The 12,741-nt window shown below is 64.7% G+C and overlaps 1 protein-coding gene across 1 annotated transcript; it reads right to left on the bottom strand.

Annotated features, from left to right (window-relative positions):
- Positions 1-228: 228 nt before the first annotated feature.
- Positions 229-5,907, bottom strand: SEMA4A (semaphorin 4A). The gene is made up of 14 exons (XM_065653494.1): positions 5,783-5,907; positions 4,498-4,658; positions 4,310-4,372; positions 4,124-4,222; positions 3,553-3,661; positions 3,331-3,447; positions 3,093-3,223; positions 2,839-3,008; positions 2,609-2,759; positions 2,158-2,347; positions 1,945-2,060; positions 1,472-1,632; positions 1,279-1,391; positions 229-865 (listed from the first exon to the last, which is right to left on the bottom strand). Exons 1-14 carry the CDS (start codon positions 5,874-5,876, stop codon positions 243-245), a joined length of 2,298 nt encoding a protein of 765 aa, XP_065509566.1. The 5' UTR covers positions 5,877-5,907; the 3' UTR covers positions 229-242.
- Positions 5,908-12,741: the final 6,834 nt, after the last annotated feature.

Genomic DNA, 12,741 nt, shown 5'->3' with positions numbered 1-12,741 from the left:
CCTTCCCTCGCCCCTCATCCCACCCCCTTGCCACCCCCCCTGCTGCTCCTGGGGGCCCATCCCACTCCACTGCCCACAGCCCCAGAACGTTACCTTATATTAAAATATGTGTATTAAATTAAAAAAAAACCAAAACAAAACAAAACAAAAAACCCCAAAAAAACAGAAGAAAGAAAACTTCACATTCACCTTTCCCCCACACCCTGCCGCTCCCCCATGCTCTCCCCAACCCAGTGGCAGCGTCACGCCGTGTCCCCCGCCGGGACGCGGAGCCTGTTGTCGGCATCGATGTCCCCGTCAAACTGGAGGCAGCAAGCGTGGGAGCCTTCCTCCTCCTCCTCCTCTTCGCTGGCAAGCCCGGGCACTGGGGGCTCCGCGGTGCCCCCGTTGAGGGGCACCTTCTCGCGGCGCTGGGTTGGGGGGCCGTGGGGTGCGCTGCACCCCCGCACCTTGCTCCGGGCTTTGAGCTGGTCCCGGTAGGCGAGGAGGCCCAGGCAGGCGGCGGCCGCCAGGGTCACAGCCAGCAGGACGGTGACGGTGACAAACTGGGGCCAGTAAGACCCGCTGGGGTTTGAGGACCCCCAGGCCAACCCCTCCTCAGCCAGCCTGTCTGACTGGGGGGCCGCCCCCTCGGGTTCCTGCAGCCGGTAATGAGCCACAGTCCACGTGTAGCCATTCTCGGTGGCCTGACACTTGTAGGTGCCAGCGGTTCCCCGCTGCATGATGATCACCAGCGTGTGGTCAGGCAGCAGCGTCGTGTCCCCCCGGTCCCCTCGGCCGCCGGGCTGCTGCCAGCTGTAGGTGGCCAGGGCGGAGGGCTGGGGGCACAGCAGGCGGACCACGGCGTTCAGCGGGGGGCTGAGCCCTGCGGAGGGGGAGAACGGTGATGCAGTGTACCCCATGTCACACGGAATCCCAGAGTGTCAGGGGTTGGAAGGGATCTCGGAAGCTCATCCAGCGCAACCCCCCCGCCGGAGCAGGAACACCCAGCTGAGGTTACACAGGAAGGTGTCCAGGCGGGTTGGAATGTCTGCAGAGAAGGAGACTCCACAACCTCCCTGGGCAGCCTGGGCCAGGCTCTGGCACCCTCACCGCGAACAAGTTTCTTCTCCTATTCAAGCGGAACCTCCTGTGTTCCAGTTTGCACCCATTGCCCCTTGTCCTGTCACTGGTTGTCACCCAGAAGAGCCTGGCTCCATCCTCCATGTGCCCCATCCCGCCCTCCAGCTGCTGTCCCACTGCACTCCTGCCCCGTCCCACTGTGTCCCCACACTCAACTCTCTGCGGCGAGATCCTCCTGTGGCCCCCGGGCCCGGGGCATGGCCACACTCCTCCCGCGGTGGCAGGTGGTGGCCGGGCTCCCTGTCTCAATGTCCTGCAGCCACGTGCTCCTGCAGCCGAGAGAGCCGCATCAGCCCCCTAGTCCCCCCCGCGCCCCCGTCCCACCCTCATCCCAGCCTCCCTGGCTCACGTGTCGGTGGCGGAGCTGGGGGGCTGGCAGGAGCCCCCGGGGCCGTGCCAGGCGCAGTACGGGTCCCGGGCCAGCACGCACTCGGCACAGCTCCGGTGCTGGCTGCAGTTGGCCAGTGGGACTTGCAGGACGCCACTGGAGTAGCCCACGTAGAGGACGCCCTGGGGAGAATCGCAGAATGTCAGGGGTTGGAAGGGACCTGGAAAGCTCATCCAGTGCAACCCCCCCGCCGGAGCAGGAACACCCAGCTGAGGTTACACAGGAAGGTGTCCAGGCGGGTTGGAATGTCTGCAGAGAAGGAGACTCCACAACCTCCCTGGGCAGCCTGGGCCAGGCTCTGGCACCCTCACCGTGAACAAGTTTCTTCTCCTATTCAAGCGGAACCTCCTGTGTTCCAGTTTGCACCCACTGCCCCTTGTCCTGTCACTGGTTGTCACCCAGAAGAGACTGGGAGGGGGAGGCGCATCCCCTACCTTCCCTGGGGCCAGCAGCAGGTTCTTCACCGGCTCCAATGTCCTGAAGAGCTGGATGCTCTCCACGATGTGGGGACCCCCAGGCAGCTCCACTGCTTTGTGCAGGAAACCCTCCGCTGTGGGGGCACAGGGAACGTCACCGCGTTTTGGGGGACCAAGGGAAGGGTAGGAGGGGCGAGCAGGTGCCCTGTGTGTACCCCCACATAAACCCACTCGTGGCCAGGAACATGACGCGATAGGTGGCCCCTGAGACACCACGAGTCTCATCCACCGCGATGCGCGTGTAGGTGACGCCCGTCTTCACCAGCAGCGGCTGTCCCTGGGTGGGTGACACCTTCCCGTCCATCAGGAAATGATCCTTCATGAAGGTGAGGGCTCTGTCGGAGGAGGGACCCATGTAACACTGCAGGGAGAGAGAAGTTGGTGCTGCGTGGGGAAGCTGAGGCACCGGGGGATGAGGGGGAATGGGACGTGCCACCAGGCTGCCCCACGGCAGCATCAGTTTGGTGCGAAGTGATCCCCGCCTTGCAACACCGCCACCACCTCACCCCAGTGCAAGCACACAGAGCAAACTGGGGCAGACAAAACCCTCTCCATGGGGACCAGCGTTGGCCCCCGGGAGGGTCTCGGCCCCTGGGGAGGCATTGCAGGGGGCAGCACTCACGCTGCCGGGCCGGGGACTCATGTTGGAGCCGCTGTAGACAGTCCAGCGGGAGCTCTCCTTGTTCAGCTCCTTGTACTTGCCCTCGAACACCTCCTCCAGAGCCTCCTGGCTGTAGGCGCAGACGGCGGCGCTGCCCACCCTGCCCACCTGCCTGCGGGGACAGCAGGGTGTGCGTGGGGGGCACGCGGGTCCCCGGGGCACCCGCAGCACCCCTGGGAGCCAGGACTCACCACTGCGAGGTGAAGACGGCGTAGAAGTCGGCACCGCCGCCGCGGCGGGGCAGGGCAAAGGCGTGATGGATGACGTTGAAGGGGAAGTGGCCAGGCTGTGAGCACACCAGCTGCGCCTTCAGGAACGTCGTCCACTTCTTCTGCAGCACCTTGTCCCCTCCAACGTCGCTCTGGGGGAGCCAGGAGGATGCTCAGCCCTGGGGTTACAGGAGCTGGGTATCGCTGTTGTCGCCCGTCATTGTCCACGCACCCACCTTGCAGACACGGGCCACCCGCGGCACCAGGAGACGCTCGAAGAAATCGAACTCATCGGCTGTCTCCTCGAAGAAGAAGTAGACCTTGTCGTCGCCGGGGATGCTGAAGGAGGCCACGAAGGCGGCGTCGGCTGCGGGACACGGTCAGGGTGGGTGGGTTGGAGCAAGGGGTGGCTGCTGCAGGCACCCCCTGGCGCGAGGAGGCGGGGGGCCACCCCAGGACCCTCTCCCTGCTCACCCGAGAGCCAGCGCAGGAAGGCGTCCGTCTTGAGCAGGGTGCGGCTGCCCAGCGAGCGGGAGATGATGGGCTCGTTGCCCTGGAAGTTGTTCATGGTGCCGGCGTAGAGCTCGCCGTCTGCTCCGGGACGAGGCGGGATGAGCAGGGACCCCCCCACCACCACCCACCGCGCCAGCCCTGCGATGGGTGCCCACCCGTGAGGACCAGTGGTCCTGTACTCACCCACCAGCAGGGCCGTGTGGGTGTGCTGGGGGTCGAAGGGGCACTGGCCCTTCCCGTCCAGGAAAGGTTGTCCTCTGCTGCTGGACACCAATGTGAAGTTCTCCAGGTGCTGGGGGAAAGGGGACAAAAATCAGCCGGTGGAGTTAAAACAAACCCCAAATCTGCAAGAAATTGTTGTAGGCTCTGTCTGGCCTCTGGGGAAGCTGCAGCGCTCACTGCCTGCTCAGCGACTGGGGAAACTGAGGCAGGACAGGCTACCTGCAGTCACCTGAGGGACCTGGGATCCAAAATCGGGGATTTACCACCTGTGTCTGACCTGGCGGGTGAAAAGCCACTGGCAGCCTTGGTCAGAAACACCATGGGCTCCTTCAGTTCAGGAAACGCAGAGATTTATCTGGGTGGTGGGGGCACCCAGCACCCCCCGTCCCAGGGGACTTCCTGGGATGCGATTAACTCAGACCTCCCCAACCCACTGGAGCTCCTCGGGCCAGGGTTTTCTGGCTCCTCACGGCAATGCCACAACAGGTCTGGAGAGCCCCCACCGTCCTCGTCCTTCGGGGGGGACACTCACGATGTAGGTGCACGCGGGGCTGAAGGCGTAAGTCCCGCAGACGTAGAGGTGGGTCTTGTTCAGGGCCACGAGGACCCGGATGAAGTTGAAGCATTCAGTCTGCGGGGAAAACAGAGCAGAGGTGGGGGCTGAGCACGCCTGCAGCTCTGAGCGCCCTCCCAGTGCCCCCCCGCAGTGCTGTCTCACCTCCTGGCTCTTCTTCTTAAAAGCACACTCGGAGGTTTTCTCTGCTGTGGGTCCCCACATTATCTGTGAAGGGAAGGGAGATGGTCCACAGCTGCTGAGCCGGGCCACAGCTGCCCAGCCTGAGTGGGGAAACTGAGGCACAGCAGAGAGCACCCCCCCTGTCCTCCCCAACAGTGGGTGCTGCTCACCAAGGCTTTGGCACGGATGCTGCCCGGGGTGCCGACGACAAGGGACAGCACCCGGTCCCGCGCCCCCACATACAGCTCCTCCTCGCTTTTGTGCAGGAGAAGGATGTCGTAGTGGGACACGTTGTCCTGGCTGAAGTGGGTCAAGGTCCGGCGAGGGTCCCCTGGCAGGAGCAAAGGGGGATGATGGGGGCCAAGGGACACACACGTGTGCCAGCAGCACCACCGCCACCGTTAGACCTGAGCGGATGCGGCAGCAGCTGCTGTTGCGGCTCGTGTCACCTCTCACGGAGGAAATGGGGTGCGTTACTTGCCCCATGGCCCCCCATCACCATCCCTGCTTCCCCCTCCAGGTCTCCACCTCCTCCCTTGTCCCCTCTGGATCCTGCTGCCAGAGCTGCGCTGTCCCCAGGCTGCAAAACCCCAGCATCCCTCGCCCTCTGATGCTGCTTTTCTGTCCTGTAAGAACCAGGGTGCCTTTTTCCCTGTTGGGCTGTGGGCTCTGCCTGTGATGCTCTAGGGCCATGGCCACGGGGCGATGCTCCGTTTGGGGGATGCGCCATCCCCGGGTGCCAGCCTGGGGGGGTTACAAGCCCCCCGGGTGCCCTCAAGCACAGCCAAGTGCCGCAGGCTTCTTGTTTGTCCCCGCCAGCCACCGAAACAGGGAAAAAGAAAAGGGATATTTTGCAATTCTCAGAATGGCTGCGTGGGGAAGTGGAAGTGGCAGCGCAGGCAGGGGCCTGGGGGGGCACAGCTCTGCCAGGGAGGGACAGACCGTCCTGCCTGCCACCGCCACCCCACAGCACCCCCAAAGCCCCCGCTTTGCCACCTGCCATTTGACGGGACACCCAGGCAGGACGCCGTGCCCTGCGCCACTGAGGCGGCCAAATTTTCTCCACCCAGGGTGGCCCTGAGCAGATCCTTGGGTGCCAGGTGGGAGCCAAAACCCCTCTGGAAGAGCTGGCACCCTGGGGTGTACCCGGCTCCCGCTCCCAAAGGTGTTTGGGAGCCAACCAGCCTCATCACATCTGCCCCAGCAGCGACGGCCCTTCGCATCGCCCCACTGCCACCAGCACCTGTCGCCAGCGCCATGGCTGCTGTCCCACCGCCCCAGCCCCGCGCGGGACCGACGAGAGGGACAACGAGACACGGAGGCTGCGACGGGGCAGCTCACGAGCCCCTGACACTGGGTGCTCAGCCCTGGGGGCAGGTGTCCTCCCGAGGCGATGCTGTCGCCCCCCAGCCCAGCTTGTCCCCATCCCCTCCCTGTCCCTTGTGCCATACTCACCGCTGGGGAAGGTGACGCGGGGCAGGGGCTCGGCACAGATCATGGCAGCCGGCATCACCACGCCGCAGAGCAGGCAGAGGGCGGCTGCGGGCATGGCGGGGGGCGGCGCGGGTGCCCCCCTCGAGGGTCGCAGCACCGTCCCTGCGGGAAGGGTGAGGGTTGGGGCCCGCGCTGCCGGGGCTGCGTGTCACCAGGCGGAAATGAGAGGGGGAAAGGCAGCACCCGGCGCGGGGGGGCCGCGGGGCACCGGCATCTCGAGCTGTGCGTGGCCCCCAAACATGGGTGAGAGCACCCCGGTGTCACCACAGCACAGCTGGGGATGTCCCCACGCTCGGCTGGGGTCCCTGAACCAGGGCCCGCCCCGGCACAGGGGTATCCAGACGCTCCTGCCTTTGCCCCCACAGAGCCCGTCCCCATCAGGAATCCCTCTGCGCGGCTCCATCGGTGGCCCAAAGGGCCACAGGATTAGAGGGGGAACAGGTCAGCCCCTCCGCTTTGCAGCTCGTTTTGCACCCCTTGCCAGAGGCAATGAGGAAAGAGCAGCACCCCAAGAACCGCGCGGTCCCCGGGACCCCTCATGGGCGGCCGCTGTGTCCCCAGCGAGCGGCTTTATCAGCGAGCGGCATTATCAGCGAGCGGCGTTACCTCTCCGGCAGGCGAGGACGGAGCGGGCTCACTTCCCCGCCTAGGACATGGGTACCCGGCAGGTGCCCGGCCCCAGTGGCCTGCGGGCAGGACTCCCCCCCGGGCCCATGCCGGGGGTCCGGCCGCGCTGCCAGGCCCACGGCTCGGCCCGGTGCAGCGCTCGCTGCCACCCGGCCCAGCCCAGCGCGGCCCCGCCGGGGACTGGGGAACCAGAAAGTCCTGCTGGAAGAGGACGAGCCTCAGCAGGTTGGGCTGCGGGCGCCTGCTCCCACCTCGCCTGCGCCTGCCTCCGCGGGGAGGGCAGCGAAGCCTGCAGGAGGGAGCCGGGATGGGAGCCGGGGTGCTCTGCTCCCCCAAATGGGGTGCCCAGGGAGCGATGTGGGGGGAAATGGGGTGGCTGGTGGCTTTGTTCCCTTCCTGGCTTCGGGGAAATCTTTGGGGTGAGAGCAAAGCAATGGTGTGTCTCCTCCTGACTGTGAGGATCGAGAGCGGGTCTGAGCACCAGCCTCACAAACAGCCCCCGGGGCTGAGCATCGCCCCCCAAAAACAGCCTCGTGGTGCTGAGCCTCCCCTCATAAACAGCCCCCTGGGGCTGAGCATCGCCCCCCAAAAACAGCCCCCTGGTGCTGAGCCTCCCCTCATAAACAGCCCCCTGGGGCCGATAATTGCCCCCCAAAAACAGCCGCCCAGGACCAAGCATTGTCCCCACCAACAGCCCCCTAGGACCAAGCATTGCCCCCCAGAAACAGCCCCCCAGGGCCAAACATTGTCCCCACCAACAGCCCCCCAGGGCCAAGCATTGCCCCCACAAACAGCCCCCCAGGGCCAAACATTGTCCCCCAGAAACAGCCCCCCAGGGCCAAACATCGTCCCCACAAACAGCCCCCCAGGGCCAAGCATTGCCCCCCACAAACAGCCCATAGCTGTCCCAGCAGCCATGCTCCCCACAGGCTGCATCCTCTACCCCAGGGTGCTCTGGGATGACTGTGGGTGAAAAACCCCCCCAAAGCTGAAGCCCTGGGATCCCCCCAACACTACAGCCACATCTGGGGTTCCCCAACAACTCACCCCGGACGAGGCTGAGGAGCATCCTGCTCTGTCGGGGTGTCCTTACCTGCCTCCCCCGGTGCCACCATCCACCCGCCGGGACCCCCAGCGCCGGGAGGGCAGCGCTGGCCCTGCCACCTCACTTGGCCAGGACAGAAAGCTCCTTGTGAGCACAGAAACTGGGTTACTCTGCCCCGGATTTCCCACTTGGCCAAGGGTTGGCTGCGAAACGGGGCCGCACGGAGGCTTGGACCGGCCGCATTGTTCTGCCCTGGGCCGGAGCCACCGGGGCCGATGGAGGGGGAGGAGGGATGGGAAAGGGAGCGGAGGCTCCTCGGTGAGGCCGAAGGCTCAGGAGGACTGTGGTGGGGTTGGGGAGAGTGTCCCCCATGGCAGGAGCCTGCTCTGATGCGGGGTGTGAGGCGAGAGCAGCCTCAAGGGTGCCCAGCAGTGTGGGGAGCTCCGTCAGAGCCCCGACGTGGCCTGGGGGTGTGCGGGGAGGAGGGGGCACGACAACCTCTCTGTGTGGGATTTGGTGTGTGGAAGTGAGTGTCCCCACGGGCCTCTCAACTTTGGGGTGGTTTAGTTTTCCCTGGCGTTTTGGGGTTTACCACTTGGTCCCCTGTCCCACCTGCTCTTCAGATTCCCTCCAAGCTGAGGAATAAGATGCTGCCAATAAACACTCATCCTCCTTGCAGAGAGCAGTTTAACCTGCCCGGGGACAGAGTCAAACCCAGAGCGTGTGCTTAGCAAGGCGAGATGTGATGGCACAGGGCAGACACGAAGCTGGTGGCCACATCAGCCCTGACCTGGATGCTGAGACTCTCCCATGCCTCAGTTTCCCAAGCGGTGGGGAACTGGGGTCCCAGCACAGCAGGGAAGAGTGCGGTGCCATCTGCCCCCCACCAGGAGCATCCTGTGGCATGGGGGGTGCAGGGATGCTTCCAATGCCCAGGCAGAAGTCGGGGGCTGGGGGAGCCTGACTCAGCCCAGGGAAGCTCCATTGACCCCCCCACAAGGCCCGGAGCGGGACGGGGCGAGGGGGGCATGGAAAGCAGGAGAGGGAGGGGGGATGCAGGAAGGATGTGGGAGGATGCAGGAGGGGAATCTGGGGGGCGAAGTGGGAGGTAAAGGAGGGATGTAAGGGGTGGGGAATGCAAAGGGCAGGATGCCAATGCGGGGGGGACAGATGTGGGGTAGTGCAAGAAGGAGACAGGAGGATGCACTGGAGGGAACTGGGCGGGTAGAGAGGATGTGGATGGACGCAGAAGGGATGCGGGAGGAAGAAAGGGTGCTGTGGGAGGGGTGCTATGGCAAGGGTGCTGGGGGGGGTGCAGGGCCGCTCCCCCCGGGCTGGGCACTTTGGCCCCTTTGTCACTTGCTTGGCAGCGTTGGAGCTGTCGGGGGGGGGGGGCCCAAAACCCGCCCCACTATGGCGACTGCTCCCAACCCCGGCCCCGCGCTCCCTCCCCGTCCCGAGGGGCCCCCCCAGCCCGTCCCCGTCCCGGGGCGGCGGTACCGACCTGTGGCGGCCCCCGCGGGCGGGCGGCCGGGCCGGGCTGGCGGGACCAGCATCCCTGCGGGGCCACCGGATCCTGCTCACGTCGCCATGGCTACGGCTTTCCCTCGGCCGGCTGGGGCTGCCCTCCCCCCGCCGCCGCGCACGGACACACGGACGGGCTCGACAGACGGCCAGACGGCCGCGCAGCGCACGCACAGGCACGGGTGGGCGCCCGGCGGCACGGCCACGGCCACGGCCACGCACAGCCCTGCACACGCGTGTGCGAAGGCACGGCCGTGCACACATGCACACACACCTCCCTGCAGATGTGCACAGGCACCCCTGCGCACCCACGTCTCTCCTGTCCAACGCCTCTCTGGCACGTTCCTGTGCCCGCGGAACTACGTTGGGTCCCTTCGTCCCATCTTTGCTCCCCGCTACGTGCACCAGGGCCCTGCAAGCCCATCTCTGCATCCCTGTATCTGTACTGAATCCCTGCACCCCACATCCACAGCACATCCCTGCACCCCCATCCCTGCACCCCACATCCACGCAACATCCCTGCACCCCCATCCCTGCATCCCTATCTCTGCATCCCTGTATCTGTACTGAATCCCTGCACCCCCATCCCTGCATCCCCATCCCCGCATCCCCATCTCTGCATCCCTGTATCTGTACTGAATCCCTGCACCCCCATCCCTGCATCCCCATCCCTGCAGCCTCATCTCTGCATCCCTGTATCTGTACTGAATCCCTGCACCCCCATCCCTGCACCCCCATCCCTGCAGCCCCATCTCTGCATCCCTGTATCTGTACTGAATCCCTGCACCCCCATCCCTGCACCCCGCATCCACACCACATCTCTGCACCCCCATCCCTGCACCCCCATCCCTGTATCCCCATCTCTGCATCCCTGTATCTGTACTGAATCCCTGCACCCCCACCCCTGCACCCCATGTCCACACCGTATCCCTGCACCCCATATCCCTGCCACCCTATCTTTGCATCTTGGTATCTGTAGTGAATCCCTGCACCCCCAACCCTGCACCCCACATCCACAGCACATCCCTGCACCCCCATCTCTGCATCCTGTCTCAGCCCCTCCATGGCTGCTCCCCCATCCCAGCCGAGCTCCGCTGGCTCTGGCTGCCCGTGCTACGTGGCTTTCGGGGATTCCCAGAGTGGGGTTCGGGGCCCAGCCGCGGTGCCACCAGCAGCTGCCAGGATCCGGCCCCCAGCAGGCCACATGTATCCTCACACTGCCACAGCACCCACAGCATCCAATTTTGGTTAACAGCGCTTGCCCCCCCTTGAAACTTTGCTTGCAGGGCAGCCTGGCCCAGCTCGTGCCACTTCTCCTTTACAGCCTGTGCTCCTTCCCCTTCCCGGCCGTATGGGAGACGGGTGCCCTGAGCCCCAAAACAGGATCCTTCTCCATTGCTGCTTCCTCCTTCTGCAACCGCCTTCCCTGCACAACCCCAGCTGTGCACTTTGTCCCCAGCCTGCAATTGCAAAACTGCACGGGGCACCCAGGGAAGGCACCAGCCCTCCTGCTGGGGTGCAGCGAGCTGGGATCGGGCTCCTCCAGAGGCCCCTTTCCATCCCACGCTGGTGGCACCTGCCCTGCCCAGGGCTGGGGAGTGAACCCGAGTGTCCCCTCAGCTGCTCCCCGCTTTTTGCTGTCCCAGTTCCCACGGGGCTTGGGAGCCTTTGCCTGGGAGCCGTAAGGAGCTTGTACCTCGCACTTGCCGGCACTGCAGGCTTAGCCGCAGCCTGCTGGGGGGGGTCAGAGCTGCCCTGGCTCCCTCCCACCCCAGAGGCCGAGCTGCAGCCCCCCACCCCTGCCTGGTCCCCCCAAGGGTGCCCTGTGGGTGTCCCACAACATGCAGCACCTAGGGGTGCAGCGTTAGGGGGTGGCAGCAGGCACAAGCCCACATCTTAAACCACCCTTGGGATTAGTGGGGCAGCCTGACCTTAATCCCTCTGGGCACGCAGGGGCCTGAAGGGGCCCAGTGAGGGGCTCACAGGGTCCTCAGCACCCGCTCGGCCTGGCCTGGTAAACCCTGGTGGCTGCCAGATGTGGCGGTGAGTTCTGTCACAGATGCTCTTGTGCGTGGTCCCCCTGGGCCATGTGAGGTCCCCATAGGGGTGTGCAAGGTCCCACTGGGGCTGTGCAGGGACCCCCTGGGACCTGCATGGCGCACATGGAGCTGTGCAAGGTCCACAGGGGTCATACATTATCTCAATGGGCTGTGCAAGGTCCACAGGGGATGTACACGATCCCCATGGGCTGTGCAAGGTCTACATGCGATGTACTTGGTCCCCATGGGCTGTGCAAGGTCCACATGGGTTGTACATGATCCCCATGGGCTGTGCAAGGTCCACGTGGGATGCACATGGTCCCCATGGGGTGTGCAAGGTCCACATGGGTTGTACATGATCCCCATAGGCCGTGCAAGGTCCATGTGGGATGCACATGGTCCCCATGGGCTGTGCAAGGTCCACATGAGAGGTACATGGTCCCCATGGGCCGTGCAAGGTCGATGTGGGATGTACATGATCCTCATGGGCTGTGCAAGGTCCGTGTGAGATGTACATGGTCCCCATGGACTGTGCAATGTCCATGTGGGATGCACATGGTCCCCATGGGCTGTGCAAGGTCCACATGAGAGGTACATGGTCCCCATGGGCTGTGCAAGGTCGATGTGGGATGTACATGATCCTCATGGGCTGTGCAAGGTCCGTGTGAGATGTACATGGTCCCCATGGACTGTGCAATGTCCATGTGGGATGCACATGGTCCCCATGGGCTGTGCAAGGTCCACATGGGATGTACATGATCCCCACGGGCTGTGCAAGGTCCACATGAGAGGTACATGGTCCCCATGGGCCGTGCAAGGTCGATGTGGGATGTACATGATCCTCATGGGCTGTGCAAGGTCCGTGTGAGATGTACATGGTCCCCATGGACTGTGCAATGTCCATGTGGGATGCACATGGTCCCCATGGGCTGTGCAAGGTCCACATGGGATGTACATGATACCCATGGGCTGTGCAAGGTCCATGTGGGATGTACATGGTCCCTATGGGCTGTGCAGGGACCCCACAGGTCGTGCAAGCCGTGGGGCGTTGAGCGTGGCGAATGGGCACAGAGCTCAGCCCTTCCCCAGCACGACCTGGCCCTGCCGTTGCCCGGACGCCTGGGTCCTGTGGGGGTGCGGGAGGGACCTGTGACACGTCCCCTTGCCTGCTGACCCAATTTCTCCCCGCAGTGTGGCTGCACAGGAGCACGAGGTCCCAGCAGAGTGGTTGGATTCTCCCAGCCATTCCATAACGCGCTATTTTGAGCACAACCTCATGACTTTCGGGGCTCGAGGTCAGGCTGGATTCCCACCTTGGGGCCAGACATGGCACAGAAGGGACATGGCACATGCTGCAGCTCCTTGGCATTGCCGGCTATGCGGGGTGCCTGTCCCGGCATCGCACCCCTGAGCTGGCAGAGAGATGGGGGGCAAATGTGGCACAGGGAGGGGCAGCACCGGAGCCAGCGTGTCCCCTGCAACCCTGCGAGCACCCGCCTGTGAGACCCCCACTGTAACCCCCCCATCCTGGGAGGGAAGCTGGGGGCCTCGCCGGATCCCCCCAAGCGGCTCAAAGCGGGAAGGTGGCAGCGATGCCCAAGAGAGCCCTCGGTACCCCCTGCCCTCGCAAGGCTCAGCCCTGCTGGCACCCAAGTCTGGGGTGACGTGACCCCACGTGGCTGGGG

The sequence above is a fragment of the Caloenas nicobarica genome, chromosome 31 (genome assembly GCF_036013445.1).
Source record: "Caloenas nicobarica isolate bCalNic1 chromosome 31, bCalNic1.hap1, whole genome shotgun sequence".
NCBI classification, from domain to species: domain Eukaryota; kingdom Metazoa; phylum Chordata; class Aves; order Columbiformes; family Columbidae; genus Caloenas; species Caloenas nicobarica.
Note: the sequence above shows the minus strand (reverse complement) of the source record. Positions and strands in the feature narration are given on the sequence as shown.